The following is a 14900-nucleotide window of genomic DNA, read 5'->3' on the forward strand; positions in this document are numbered from 1 at the left end:
CCATTCGGAGGCACAGTTTCAGTTTTGACTTAAGTGTTTTGCCAGCTTACTTTAACTGCCTGTCGTTGCTCTTGTCTGCCACTCAGTTGGCAATTCTCCCCTCTCGGGCCCCCTCCCCCTTCTCGCTCATCATTCTCACGCTTTTTCTCGTTTCAGTTGGCAATCGAATAAATGAATGCGCCTGCCTACTGTGTTGCCACATTCCATGCGATGCCATTCCTCGACTGGCTGTCGCGTCTGTCATACGCCTGGTTTGGCAGTCTCGTATTCAGCAATTCCATTCATTTGCAGAGGGCTGGGCTCTTTTGTAAAGGCTTTATTATGACTATATTTGTATAATTTGCTTAAAGGCACCTCGCTGCTAGCCATCTGATTAAAGAACAGTCACGATTGCCCTGGCCCACCCAGAGTTCGTGACGATTCCATCTTTGTTTTTGGTTAAAGGCATGAAAGTTTTGTTTGCACTTCAACTCCGCCAACTCTCTGAAACTCTCTCAACTCAACGGCGATGTGAGTGAAAAGTTGTGTAAGCATTTTAAAATCTACCACAAGAGAGTTGCCAAATGGTACTGAAGCTTGCGGGTGAGTGGGGAGTGGGAAAAGGGGAGTGGAGATGAAATGGAATGGGGTAAATGCTCTCACTATTTGCCAAGTAATTCAACTGATTCCAGAAATTATATCTTAAAGCTGTTTTGACTTGACGACGACGCAACTGGGAATTAAGCTCCAGCTTAGAATATATGCAAATTTGATGGCTTCTTCTTCTTCTTCTGCTTCTTTTTTTTGTTGTTGTTGTTTTATACAGCTCAATGCATAAGCAGTTACCAAAAGTTTTGCCTAAGGTTTTGTATTACAAAAGGTGCTTACAAAGGTTGAACTGGATTCATGATTGCTGAGCTGACGCAGGCAAAAACGAAACGAAAATTGTGATTTCATTAGAAATTCAGAAACATGATCACAAGACCAATTTATAGTTGTCATAACTAGCTTATGTTCCTGCCAACTGCTCTGCATCAGAAATTTGCGTATTTTGCTGTAACAGGAAACCAAAATTAAATTCGACTCAAAGTTATTTCTTGCTATTTTTGCGAGCTGAGCAGCCTTTGCACATGAAATTCTAGTTTAGACACAGGAAAATTAAGTAAACGCAATTCGCAGCGTACCTTAAGCCAAAAACTTTTAGCCAAGTTCATTTTGAGCAAAAAGACAGAGAGTGAGAGGGAGAGGGAGAGTGAGAGGTGGAGAGAGAGCGAAAACACATTAAAAGCAGTCCACATATGCAACCTACAGGCAATATATTACCCAACTCGCAGTTTTTATCCAATATTGCAGCCTATGTGGCAGAGCGGCAAAAAAAAATGGTAAGGGGGAGCGGTAGGTAGGGGGTGGCATCTCTCACTGCGCCCTCATACATCACAGGACTTACAGTTGGCCGCAAAACTTTGCTGGCCATAAACTGCATTGAAACCGAATCCCAAAAAATGCTGCCAACTTGAAGAGGCCGCAATGAAATGCATTGCAATGCGCTTAAGTTTCATAAGCCTGCGGCCAAAAGCAAACCAGCAAATCTGTGACACACACACACACACACACACACACACAGGGCGAGAGACAGGCTGAGATGACCGCAATGCCACGCCCAGCCCGGCACAGAATGGCTCATGTGTGTTACATACGGCTGTCATTTCGATAAAAAAAAAAGAAAGGCGAAAAAAAAACGAAAAGAAAATAAGAGTATAAGTGAGAGCGGGGTGGGAATTATCGAAAAGTGAATTCAAGGCAATGCTGCATTGCCAGCACGAACTTAAGAGTGGGGGAGGGCGGGGCTGGTGCAATGTGGGTGCTGTGCACTTTTAGCAATTCATATTGCCAAAGGAGAGGAAGCTGCTGCAAAAGGATATTAGCAAAAGAGGAAGGGGGGACAAGTCAAGTTGGTAACTGAAATACGTGTAATAGTTGCACAAAACTCTCGTTTGGTCAGCACTAAAAAACACACCCACACACTCATACACACTCACTCACAAAAGAGGGAAAAAGTGTAGTAGGAAAAACTGTTATTTTTGTGTCAAATACTTGGACAACTGTCCACGTACACGTCGAACTTTCGCTGACAGCTGCCACGAGACAGCGACCCCGCCCACTCACGCCTTAATGCACTCGCTGCAAATTAATATTGCCGTTTTTGCACTCCCCATCTCTGTCGCACTCACTCGCTTGCTCAGTGGAAAAAGGAATAGACTGAAAGAGGAATAAGACCGATAGTTGCACAAGTTGAGATGAGAAACTGCTCGGAAACTTTGTGCGCGTCTGCTGAGCGCTGTTGTTGTTGTTGTTGTTGTTGCTGGTGTTGCAGTTGCTCTAGTTGTTGTTGCAGGACAGAAATTAGTTTCTTCACTTATTGAAATGTCAGTGGGAATGTCAGGGCAGCAGCAGCAGCAGCAGCAGCAGCGAACGACGAGAGACGCAAGTCTCCAGCCAAATTGTAATTTCCACGTCTGCACAACTCTCGAGATCTTCCATTTAGTCCTGGCGTCAATTTGCTTGATATGCTTCGTGCCAAATGATTTAGCGTCGCTTTTTTCAACTAAACTCAGTCCCTTCCACACACACACCCACACGTTTATCCTGTCTGTGCGTGTGTGTGTGTGGGTAAAAAGTTTCAGCTTTTGTTTTTCAGCTCTCGCCTCTGGGACGACTCGGGCAACCTCAGCTGTTTGGCAGGGCGTTCGTCAATTTAACCTAATGATATCAGCGGGTTTAGCTGCTCTCCGGCGAATAAAAAAAAAATGAGCGAAGAGGATGAAGCAAAGATGAAAAAGGTGCGAAATGAAATTTAAACAAATTAAAAAGGGAAGCTGCTCGCAATTGACGCAACATCTATGATAAAAGACACGAAACAAAAAAGGTTCACGCTTGTCACAGCTAATGAACCTGACCAAAGTGACAAAGTTACAGCTGCTAACTGAACCACAAAAGGGCATACCCTGCGTCACAGTCTGCAGGGTGTGAGCTATAAATAGTTAGTCAATTTGATTTAAGACTCTTAGTCCAATTGAGGGAAGGAATTTCTTTCTTAAGAATGCTGAGCAGGGTCTCAAAATGCTGTTCAAGATTTAAGATGAGATTAAATGAGAGTATCAGGCTGAGGCATGTTGATCGAGCGCTAATTGCAGAGCACTTCAGCTCAGTTAGACACGCTCTCAATATACCCCAGGCCAAGCTCTCTCCATAGACGGGGTATGCAAATAAAAAGGTTCTCAAGCTAAGTACCTTAAGCCCCAATTTTGTAAGCGTAGGTGCCAAAGTTTGGTTTGCCTCTTATCCGAATTTCTCAATCTAATAAAAGTCGCGCTTTATATATAATTTTTCTTTTTTTTTTTTTGGGGTTTTCTTTTGTTGTTCTTTGAGTCTTCTACCACATAAATTAATGTCCTGTGCCGCATATTTAAAACGTTTTTTGGTAATTAATCAATTTGATTGATCATGCGCTGCCCAGAAGCTGACTGCACAATATTTAATGCTCGCCAAAGAGAGAGAGGGAGACAGAGAGATACCCGGGACAGCTTGTAAAATATTGTGAGTTATGTATTTATAAATATTTAAAATATGCGCATTATTATTCACTTATTAAAGCGATTGAGATAAATGGCTTACGCATTGCCTGCGCTCAATTAGCATAATAGTAGTCCACATAAATGTTGCACGAACGGGACTTAAATTTCAGCTGCTGCCACTCTCCGGCCGTCGAGCTGTGTAAAATTGTGAGTTAATAGCTCGTGACAGGTATCAAGTCTAACAAGGACCCTAATTAGAGGGCCAGCATCAAATTGTTGCGTAGATTTTCTGGCTTCATAAGCTGCACACAAATTGCAGCGAAATTTTGTAAATTAGTTACAAATTTCAGCAGCTTGCAATCAGCAGGCAAAGCAGTAAGGGCGAGGGAGAGAGGCTGAGTAGGTGAGGCAGTGAGCGGATTGGGCGCTTGCACCACCCACTTAGACAAGCTTCCATTACAGCAGCTTGTCAGAGCGTTAACAGCAATGTGCGCGCCACTTGCCACCGCCTGGCCACTTCCTGTGGACAAGGCAAAGCTTTTAAGTCCCCAAACATGGGCCGACGCGGCTTCAAGTGCTTGCCAGCCGCGGTTACTTAACAGAGTGCAGGTGCGCACGAAAGCTCGACGGAAAGCTTTTAACGCTATGTTAAGGTGGCAGACGATTTACATTATTTAAGCAGCACTCGCAGCTTTGTTTGCGCTCTCACACATACTCTCGCTCACACACACTCAGGCTCTCTGTTTACAGTACACTTTGACTAAGACGGACCTGTGTGAAAAGCGCTGTTGAGAGCGTAGTAAATAAAAAGTAAACACATAATTAAATTTATTGTGGGCAATATTATTGGAAGGGAAGAGACTATGAATTTATATAGTTAATTCTATTGATATTAAATTATATTAAAATCAGTGTTGTATAGATTATGCTATGTAGCATATCTAATAAAAATCCTAATTTAATTCATTTTGATACCAAGTAAGCTGAAGTTTTGTCTATATATTTCGAGGCAAGCTAAAAGCTAAACTGACTAAAAAATCAACAAAATATAGAACTCATAAACTGTTATACTATATACAAATGGGGTACTTCCTAATAGAGTTTTCCATTCACTACCATCTTTCCATGATAAAATGCCAAAGGGGAAAAGCAAAGTAGTAAAGCTATCAGATTTAACAGGTAAATGGCTTATTTTGTCATTGATTTAAAGCCGCTGAACTGCAGCTAATAGTGTTAGACTAACTGCAGAGCTCGGATATAGCAGGCAGCGGCTATTCGCTTCGGCAAGAGTCACGGATTTTGTGTCCCAGAGGCAGGCAGCCATACAAACACCGGCCTCATTGCACAAGCTACAAACTTTGTTGGCTTATCAAAACACAACATCGACACATACACACACTCACATACGCACACACACACACGTACACATACAGTTTCTGTGCACGTGCCGCAATGGGAAAAAAACGTGATGTTAATCGCATTTGGCAGCGACATTTTCTACATTTTCTATTATACTGAACTGTTTTTTAGTCGTACTGTTGCCAATAGTTATTGAATTTGTTGTGTTTAATGTTTGCTGTAGTCTAATTTAAAGGACATTTGTTTGGCTCTGGCTGTAAAGCGCGTAAATTACGTATACGCCGCGTGCTGCTCATCACAAATGCCAAATGCAAACGCAGCGTGCGACAATCTGGCAGCAAATTTGATTGCCAGCTTTATTATTATTACTACACATACACACACACACACACAGACACACACAAACATATATGCCCACGCGCATGATGACAGATATACACGCTCGAGTGGCACAGAAATCGCTTGAGTTGCTTTTATTTTGGGCAGCTGCTTAGGCGATGCTTGTGTCTTATGAGAGATTAACAAAGCATTTAATCTTCGCTTGGCATAAAATGACACAGGACAAACACCCACACGCATACACACACACACATGTACACATGCAGAAAGAGGTTAGATTTAGACTATGCTGTGCTTGTGTTTTGCTTTATTTATTATGCCAGCCTTTTCTTCTCTTTTTTCTCTTTTTTGGGGTTTTTATTGACATTTACTTGCTTAACGTGAGCCTTGCGTTCTTTTATTTCATGTTGTTGTGGTTGTTATTGTTGTTGTCGTTGTTATTGTCGTAGATTTTATTGTTGTTGTTGGCAATTGTGTTTTGCTGCTGCTGTGAATGCTGCTGCGACTGCTGCTGCTCCTCTTGTTGGTGGTATTTCAACAAAACTGCAATAAAGCGAATTTTTCCACACGTTGCATACTTTTGAGCGCTACTCAACACACACGTACCCGCTCACACACATACACACACGCAGTGGCACAAGAAGCACATACAGAGCGAAAATTGCAGTTACTGCCGCGACGGAAGCTGCTCGTGAATTTTAAAATAAAAAACTTTTTATACACATTTTTCACATTTGCTGGCTGGCAATATTCGTACAGCGCTCGGGCAGTGATTGGAATAATTGTTCGATTGTTGATTAAATTCGTTTGTTTGGCGAATTGTTTAATTGCAAAATGGCATTAGATATACGCACGCTGGTTCGCGCACACAACACACACGCATACAGGCACACATGCACACACACACGCACACAGGTAAAATTTTGAGTTGATTATAAAACGACAGAGCAAAAGTTAGCGCAACACTAGCAAAATAGCAGCAGCAATGACAGCGGCAAGCGGAGCGAAGCAACGCGACAACGCAATCAGAGCTTTCGCAGCTGGAAGTCTAACAGTCGCAGCAACAGCAACAGCAGCAGCAGCAGAAGCCGTAGCAGCAGCTTGGAAGGCAAGCGAAAGCTGCGACGCAAAGAGCGAAAGATGCGCCACTGAGCGCAATTGAAGAGCGTAAAGCAAGGCTAAAGCGCATGCGCCGCGTCAAAAATGTTGGAAAAGAGGGGCCTGTATATAGTGGAGAATGGGAACGAGAGCGACAGAGAGAGCACCAAAGGTAGAGAATGGGATGGCTGTTATGCGGATTATGTGTCAGTGTAACAATGGAAGTTTTATTGCAATTAACAGCGCTCAACTGTTGTCTCAGTATACGTGCGTCTGGGCTGCTGCTGTTACTGCTGCTGCTGCTGCTTCTGCTGCTAAGGCTGCTGCCCAATGATGCGTGACTGCATTGAAGTGGACGCGACATCTTTGCTGCTGCGCCTCATTAGTGTCAAGGCAAAGAGATCAGAAATGGCTGTAAGCGTGCCACAAGTATGCACATTACAGCCTCACATGCATTATGCATGCCACGCCCACACACACACATACAGACACACATTAGCCGGCTTGACATGCCGGGTCGTGCCCCGAGTCCAAGGCGACAAAGCAGACAAAAGCGTTGAGCGGCTGCACAGCAATTTCATATGCAGCCAGAAAGCACTTGCACATTTTGAGCATCGTCATCATTAGCATCAACATCAACATTATCATCATCCTCATCGTCATCATCGTTGTCATGATTATGAACAGTAGGCAGTCAGGCAGGCAGCGGCGTTGACGTTGACAAGGCTGCAAGCCGAGGGAGTTGCAACAGAGAAAGTTTTTCCTCCTTTTTTGCAAAGGAGGCGCCTGCCTGTAACTGTGTATGCTTAGGAGTGTGTGTGTGTGTGTATGCCATGCCTGGCAGTTTGTTTTTAATCAAGGCAAAACTGGGTCAGTTTGGGCTGCAACTAAAAATATCATTTATGTAGCTCAGCCAAATGCGCCAGTTGACTTTCCCTCCTCTTCATTTTATTTATTTATTTTCCTTTTTTTGTGTATGTGTGTGTGAATGCATTGTGTAGCCAAATATAAATACATATACATATATATATGGAATATGTATGCACATATTTGCGACTCTTTTACACTCACACACACTCACACAGTCTCACTTATACAGTTACCATTGGATGCTGTGTTAATTGCTACACAAATTCACAGCACTCACTGCTGTTAACGATGAGCACGACTGTTAGCTAACAGAGTAATGTAAGCGCTCTAACAGCGCCAGTTAAACTTCTGCTAAAGTTGACCCAGTTGCCTGGCCCCGGTCTGCCTATAAATAGAGCGCAGTATACAGTTGCCCTCTGAGCTTGGAGAGGCGAGAGCTGGGCAGACTCCACTCTACAGAAGCTGCATGTGGGCTGGGTTTTATGATGGATTTCGGGCCACTACGTTGCAGGCAATTGGCAGCACAAAGGCTTATGCGAATAAAATTGGTATTTATAAAGAGCTTAAGACGTTGGCACGACAGAAGTGAAGTGAGCGAGAGAACGAGAGAGAGAGAATGTGTATTGAAAACCTGATGGATAAGTTTTAAGCCAAGGCTCGAGGTGCTCTCAAAGCAATCAACAGGCCGTTGAACTGCCTTCGAATCGTGATTGAGATAGCTATTAAAAGTTCTACAAGAGTTTTGGTTATTTCTATGGAAAAGTTTAGCCAAGGGATTTGCTGAATACACAAGAAGTAGAAGTTTAGCTAAGATATTTAATAAGATATTTGGCTTGTGAATATGCTGTTAACTGTTTGAAATACAGCCAAAAGGTATTTTGATAATTTGAAATACCTCGGCGACTAAATTATAATCAAGATTTTAGCAAAAGGCGTTTTTCCCCTTGAACAACACTTACCTCTGACGATGTGAGATAACACATGCGCGAATCGGTGCTCTCTATAGAGGCCTGTTGTACAATTCCATAGCGTGATTCGCGATCGCTCAAATACTCTGATCGCAAACTATCCTGACGTATAAATTCAGCACTATGAAGAGGAAGTGAAATCATTAGCATATAGTTCAGATATTTAATATGTAAGAATAGCTACCGTTGCTCCAAGGAGTCAGCGCGTGCACTCTTATAACCGGAATCGTTGAGGCTGCTGTCTTGGCGCAGCGACGGCAGCGAGTCCCAGGGCGAACGCTTGTGACCAGAGCCGGCCATTTGCTGGGCCATCATGCCGTGGCCGGAACCGGAACCAATGGTCGAGCTGCCCGAACGCCAGCCATCCGAGTGACGGAACCACTGAGCACGTGCCGATTCCCCAATGCAGCTGGCACAGCGAGAGTTCGAGAAACTGAAATGGAACATTGAATTTATATAATGATTGACAGCTAGTCTTTCTATATGATAGTTACCTAGCATTGTGATCGGACAGATAGCCGCGATCCCTTTCCCGCTCACGCTCACGAATCAATTCGTTACGATCGCTGTAATAGCCATCCCGGTCACGATCGCGTTCCTTATCCCGTATGGTGGATAGGGGGCGATGCGGCGGCAGCGGCAAGGTCGAAGATTTTGCATTGGCTAAAGGGAGAGAAAAAATGAAATGAATGAATATGATTCGTGTATTTCCATATAGAAACTAATTTAAATACAACGTCTAAGGGCAAGCATCAGCATTTCAGTTCTCTTCGAATATATATTAAATGGGCTTTTTATTTCGTATAGCATTAGTTAAGAGACGTGCATTCAATGGAACTACTTACGCCTACGTAGTGGATATGGGCTGCGCTGTGTTGATCCTGGTAGGCTTTCAGCGAATTCTGATGATAGTTGTTTGGTTGTTGTTGTTTGGTGGTGGTGGTGGTGGTGGTTGTTGTTGTTGATAGTGATGAGGTTGTTGTTGTTGTTGTTGTTGTATGGTTATTGTGTTGGTTGATTGTGTGCGAGGGCGCATGATGAGCATATTGTGATATGTATGGATAGCATTTAAGTTTTAATTATTTAAATATTTATATTAAAAGAGACAGAAAGTTAGAGAGAAGTTTACGATAGCAAAGAGACAAATTATACAAAAAATCACATCTAGAATTATGAAAATATTTGGTTGATAGAAAATTAAAAATATGCTGCATAACATTTAGAAGAGAGCTGAGCTGAGGTGAGTTGGGTTGAGTTGAGGAGAGAGATTTTGATATGCAGAAATGGCTATATATATGGAAACTTTTGCTATAGCAGCAGAGAAGCTCTTGAATAAAGATTATAAATAATAGTCTTAAATAACTATTGACAGCGCTGCAGTCTCCCTGCATTCAGCTAACAAAGCCATTCTGATTTCAGCACGAATTCCATTCTTGTGCAGTTTGCCCTGCGAAATGCCCGGAATGAAAGGCAACCCGCATTAATCAGATTATCTCTGTCCAGCTAGCTAGCTATTCGGTATGCCAGCTAGTCTCTTTTTGTCTTTTTCTTTATCCCCGTTCTATCAAATTCAAGTGTTACATGGAAAAAGCGACTTGATTGGAGACATTGACGAGGGCACGAAGTGAAAACAACATTCGAGCTCAAGCTAATTAAAAATTCGATTAGAGAGGGGAGGCGTACAATAAAATGATAGCAAGTGGGTGGCTGGGAGGTTGGTGGTTAAAACAAAAAAAAGAAAAACAAGAAGTGGAAGAGCAAGAACAAGACGAAATGTTCAGCTACAACAACAACGAGAGAACAAAATGTTGAGTTCAAACTAAATTGGCTACGAGTACAGCAAGTCGAACGGAATCGAATGTGAACCAAAAGCGAAAAACTAAGCGAAACGAAACCCAAAAACTAAAACTAAAACTAAATCGAAGCCTTCAAGTGAGGTGACGCTGTGGCCAGGGCAACTCACCCAGATTCTCCATGCTCTGGGAGAGCAGAGCCTCGAACGTATGCAGGCTATAGGACTCGGCGTCCATGCCCTTGGCCAGCGTATTACGCAAGTGCATCTCGTACTCCATGAGCAGCCGCGAGGTGGGGCTGCCCGGTGTGGGCGTCACATTCGGCGCCTGCTGATGCTGATGGTGCTGATGCCTGGATGCCCGCTGCTGTGGGTGCGGCGGATGCGGCTGATGCGACTGCTGCTGTGGATGCGGCTGCTGGGGCTGCTGCTGCTGCCCATACGACTGATCCTGATCGGAGTTGCCATTGCTGGAGCTGGGCGTGGTCGCATAGCACTGGTTGTCGAACATCACGTTATCCGATGGCGGCGAGCCCTCGATGCAGCTGCGCTCGCGCTCTCGCTCCAATTCCAAGTACAGATTGCGTTGCGGATAACCACGACCGATTTCATGCGAAGATCTGCCCAGGTTTAAGAAACGAATTTAGCGAGAGGCACAAACAATTTCCGGACACAAAACTCACCTCGAGCCGGAGAAGCGCGACGACTGACTGCCGCTGTTGCGGCCCAAGGTATTGTTGTTCATGACGTGATGGCCGCCGCCAGCACCGCCACCGCCACCGCCGGCACCCCCACCGACGCCCACGCCCATGCCCATGCCCATGCCAATGCCGTGCTGATGCATGTGCTGCGGCCCCAGCGTTTGTGCGCCATTGGCATTGTAGTAGTTGTAGCGGCGTCGCCCCATCTCCGGCGACGTGACGGGGCTCTCAGTGCTGGGCATCGGCTTTAGCATGCGCTTTAGTGTGCTCGTGTCGACGTTCATGTCCTCGGTGCTCTTGGTCTTGCGTCGTGTGTTGTTGTTGATTACGTTGTGCTGGTGGTGCATATCGTGCGAGTGCGCGTCGCGTGTCTGCAAATGTGTGTGTGTGTGTGTGTGCGAGCGATAAAGAGATAGATTAGGTGGCTGGCGCAGACAGACAGCCCGTAGCGGGGCACAAAGCTGAGCCAGGTGAGCGACTGGTAGGCTTCACTCACCATATCATCGTTGAAATCCTTGGTGCGTGTGCCGGTTGACTTGGTGGAGGTGCCCACGCTCTGGTGCAGTCCGCCGCCAACCTGGGTGCCCTCGCTCTTCGACAGATCCATATCCATTTGGCAGGCGCCGGCATCGTCTGGGCCCACCTGGGAGCCCACATGATTCTGCGTGCACATGTCCGAGCCGCTGCCCACGCCGGTGACAATGACGCCCGGTGTGTTGGTATTGACGCCCGCATTGGCCACCATCGAGCCATCTTGCCCTTTAAGCTGACGTTGTAGGGTATCTATGAAGGGAGGAGGGAAGAGAAACAGAGAGTGGGAGAGGGAGAGAAAGAGAGTGGACGGGGTAGAGCAAATTTAGCATTTTATTAGGATCGTATTTCAAATCAGAGCTGGCAATAGACATTGCACAGTGGAGCAAATCGAATGATAAATTATTGAAAATAAAAATATAAAATCTAAATAAATTATATTTTTAATACTGCATATTTTATATGAATTTCAAGTTGACTTCAGAGAGAGAAGCTCGCAATCTTTAATACAGTACGAGAGGAAGCAGTACTAAAATGTGAATGGAACTGGTTCATTGAGTGAACTAATTTTATTTTTAAACACGACAATTTACTTTAAATTGTAATTTGTTATGCTGATATACATTAGTATTAAACTATTCTGAACACTTACCGCCTCCTTGGACCACGCCCGGCCCACCGCTAGCCACATTATCATAGAGCGAGGTGCTGCTCACGGCGCTTACAACTTTGCCCTGCTGCTGGCCATCGACATCGGTGATTCTGTGGGAGCCGACATTACGCGGCAATGTGGATGAACCTGCAATGAGTATGGCGATGAGATTTGATGGGTGGGATGCGGTGGAGTTGGCTCCTAATCTCTAGCTGTATAGACTTTTGGGTAGAGTGGCGGGGGTACATTGTATTACTTATTTATATATATGTGAAGAGACGGGTCAAAGCGTAAATCAAACGGTTAACTAGCACAACTATACAGGCGAAACATGCCCCATATAGACCGAGAGACAGAGAGAGAGAGAGGGAGAGTGAGAAAGAATAGAGATCGTCGCGTTAAAGCAAATCTTTCGAAGAAACATGAACTGGAAACGTAAAGCAATAGACGAGCAAACAAAGTTTTGGGGTAGTGGGAGTCGTAATTGCTCGTTGACTGAATGGACTTAACCGATTTGCTTATTCGATTCGATTTGGCTGAGAATTGGTTTTGGTTTAAGTTTTGACTTGGGTTTTTATTTTAGTTTTTTGTTTTGTAGTATTTAGTCTTAGTTTTTGGATTGGTTTGTTCTCTCACCTCTAACACGTGGATCGGTTCTCAAGCGCGCATACTGCTCGGCGGACATGCAGGTGCATTGGGGCTCTTGGCGCACGCGCGACGGCGACGCCGGAGTGCTGAGAGGCTTTCGCTTGGCCTTCACCTTGCCCTTGCCCGGCGGATCCAGTTTCAGGGAGTAGCTCGACGAGGCCTTTCGTGAAAATTTGAAAGAAGGCGACTGTAAAACGTCGCACTATCATTAGGTTAGTTGATTGGGATTACAAGGTTCTGTGTGTGCGGTTTCTGCTTTCTCTGCTTTCAAAATTCTTCTCTCTTTAGCTGTCTAGATCGATATAGATCTGATAGATCTATATATGACTGGCTCAAGTCGTTCCGACTTGGCGAAAAATAGCCGTACTATATCGGCTGTGGCTGTGACTGTGGCTGTTGCAGTTGCTTCGTGTGTGATTTTTATAGGACTTAGAGAACTATTAGAAGAGTGCATAGAGTTTACATAGAGTAGTACAACTAGAGAAGTGCTGAAGGCTTGAGTACATATATAAATATATATAGAGATATATTTTAGATTAGACATAGAAATAGATAGTTAAGTGAAGTAGACAAAAATACACATTCAAGCATTAGTTAGTTAGTTAGTTACTTAGTTAGTTAGTAGTTACGAGTTTAGTTAAGTTTTTTGAAGCCTTAAGAGTGCATTGCATTAAGCAGGGTATACTTTACTTTAAAGAGCTAATCTCTGCGCAGTGAGGCTCGAGGAAGCATATTAGGGCGCTAAGCGCACTTACAACTAAATTCACTTGATCTAATTTGATTTGATTTGATTTCTTCGAATAACATTTGAACTTTCAACTTAACCTAACAATTTTCAACACTTAGCTTTTAATATACAATATATGCTTATTTTTGATTAACTTGCTGCGAGAACAATTATTGTGAGCCTGTGCGTGTTGCTTCGATTTTGATGTCGATTTCGATTTGATTTTGGTTTTAGAAACCTTAAAACTATGTTGCAAGAATATATTTTATATACTATCTTTGGCCTTCGCTTTTGGCACTTGGCTACACTTAAGTGGTTAACTGTTTATTTGGTCGCCTCTCTTGGCGATTCTCAAAGGTAGCTCTTGGCTAGCTACACTCTTCTACCTCCTAGCGCTGCTAACATTTGATGCGATTCAAAAATTTTGCATTGTTTTTGAAAGTTGTTTCGATATTTGATTTTCATTTGCGTATTTAAACCGCCCACTTGGCTGGGGATGAGGTTCTTAGGGCTGGGTGGGTTGTTGGGGAACTTAGGGCTCGTCGGAAACGGTTTGCAGTGGATAGGTAACGGTATTGTAGTAGAGGATACGTGCGATTGTTTTAAAGCGTTTTGCGTTTTTCTTTTGCATTTTCATTGTACGTTTGGCAATTCGATTTTAACACAATTATCATTCAATTCATCGAATTTTTCATGTTTGTATTGCAAGTTTTCAATTCATATTTATACATTTACAATCATTTATTGTTTTTCAAATTAGTTTTTGGTTTTTGTTTTTTGGTTTTTTTGCGCACGTGTCAAATGCAAACGAATCGAGTTGAAAATATATATTTATACATACATAAATATATAGTTAAGAGAGATAGAGTAGTTAAATAAAATTGATGTTAGATAATAAAAGCATTTTGGGTGGGACAGAGTTTCATAGATAGTAGATAGATAGATTTGTAAGTGGTGTACATTTAGAAATGTATTCAAAATTGTTGTTGTTCATTGGTTATTTGTTGTTTGTTTGATGTAGTTGTTGTTGTTGTATTCGTTATTGTTGCGTGTAGAGTATTCAATTTAAATTGTTGGTCGTTTGTTAATCGTTGTTTTCGACAACATTTATGTTTTCGTTACATTCCAAATTCAAGTACGACATTTGGTAGTTGTTTGTTGTATTTTTTAAGTATCAAATGAAATGCATCAAAAATGAAAGATTTGAAAACGAATTTAGTTTGGTATTTTTCATATATATATATTTATATATATACACAATTTTTTAAATAGTTTTTTTTTGGCGTGTTTCGAGAATGAATTCGAAAATGATTAGAAGAGAGAAAAAGAAATGAAAGAATATATAATATAAATACATTTAACAAATTTTAGTGGGTGTGCGTGTAACTGTATGTGTAAGTGACGTCAGTGTGTGTGTGTGTGTGTGTGTCTGTGTGTGTGGGTTCACTGTGTATGGGTGTCAATGTATGCGTGTGTGTGCTATAGAGTTAAATACAAGTAGTAGTTGTTGGAACCTTTGGAACTTTCAAAATACACACACACACAACAAGAATTAATAGGAACTTTGAACACTTATGAGTTTATTTGTTGCTGGGCATCAATTGGCTAGTATTTAACTGGTATATAATACATATAACTGTTATGGTATGCGTGAGTTATGT

The 14900-nt window shown here is 42.9% G+C and overlaps 1 protein-coding gene across 11 annotated transcripts in view; it reads right to left on the reverse strand.

Annotated features, from left to right (window-relative positions):
* The window catches only part of LOC6582161, a 91987-nt gene that overhangs the window by 74163 nt on the left and 2924 nt on the right, over positions 1–14900 (reverse strand). For 5 of the 11 annotated variants that reach the window (XM_032731146.2, XM_032731145.2, XM_032731140.2 and 2 more), the window contains 8 exons: positions 12501–12699; positions 11865–12011; positions 11178–11464; positions 10664–11052; positions 10152–10600; positions 8683–8851; positions 8373–8621; positions 8180–8309 (listed from right to left, as the gene is read on the reverse strand). In XM_032731146.2, coding sequence (XP_032587037.1) covers positions 8180–8309; positions 8373–8621; positions 8683–8851; positions 10152–10600; positions 10664–11052; positions 11178–11464; positions 11865–12011; positions 12501–12699 — 2019 coding nt within the window. Of the gene's footprint in view, positions 1–5623; positions 5702–8179; positions 8310–8372; positions 8622–8682; positions 8852–9033; positions 9091–10151; positions 10601–10663; positions 11053–11177; positions 11465–11864; positions 12012–12500; positions 12715–14900 lie in introns of those variants that run through there. The other 6 variants (XM_032731144.2, XM_032731143.2, XM_032731137.2 and 3 more) reach the window with 5 other exon arrangements.

Source organism: Drosophila mojavensis, unplaced genomic scaffold, assembly GCF_018153725.1.
Source record: "Drosophila mojavensis isolate 15081-1352.22 unplaced genomic scaffold, ASM1815372v1 contig_74, whole genome shotgun sequence".
Lineage (NCBI taxonomy): Eukaryota > Metazoa > Arthropoda > Insecta > Diptera > Drosophilidae > Drosophila > Drosophila mojavensis.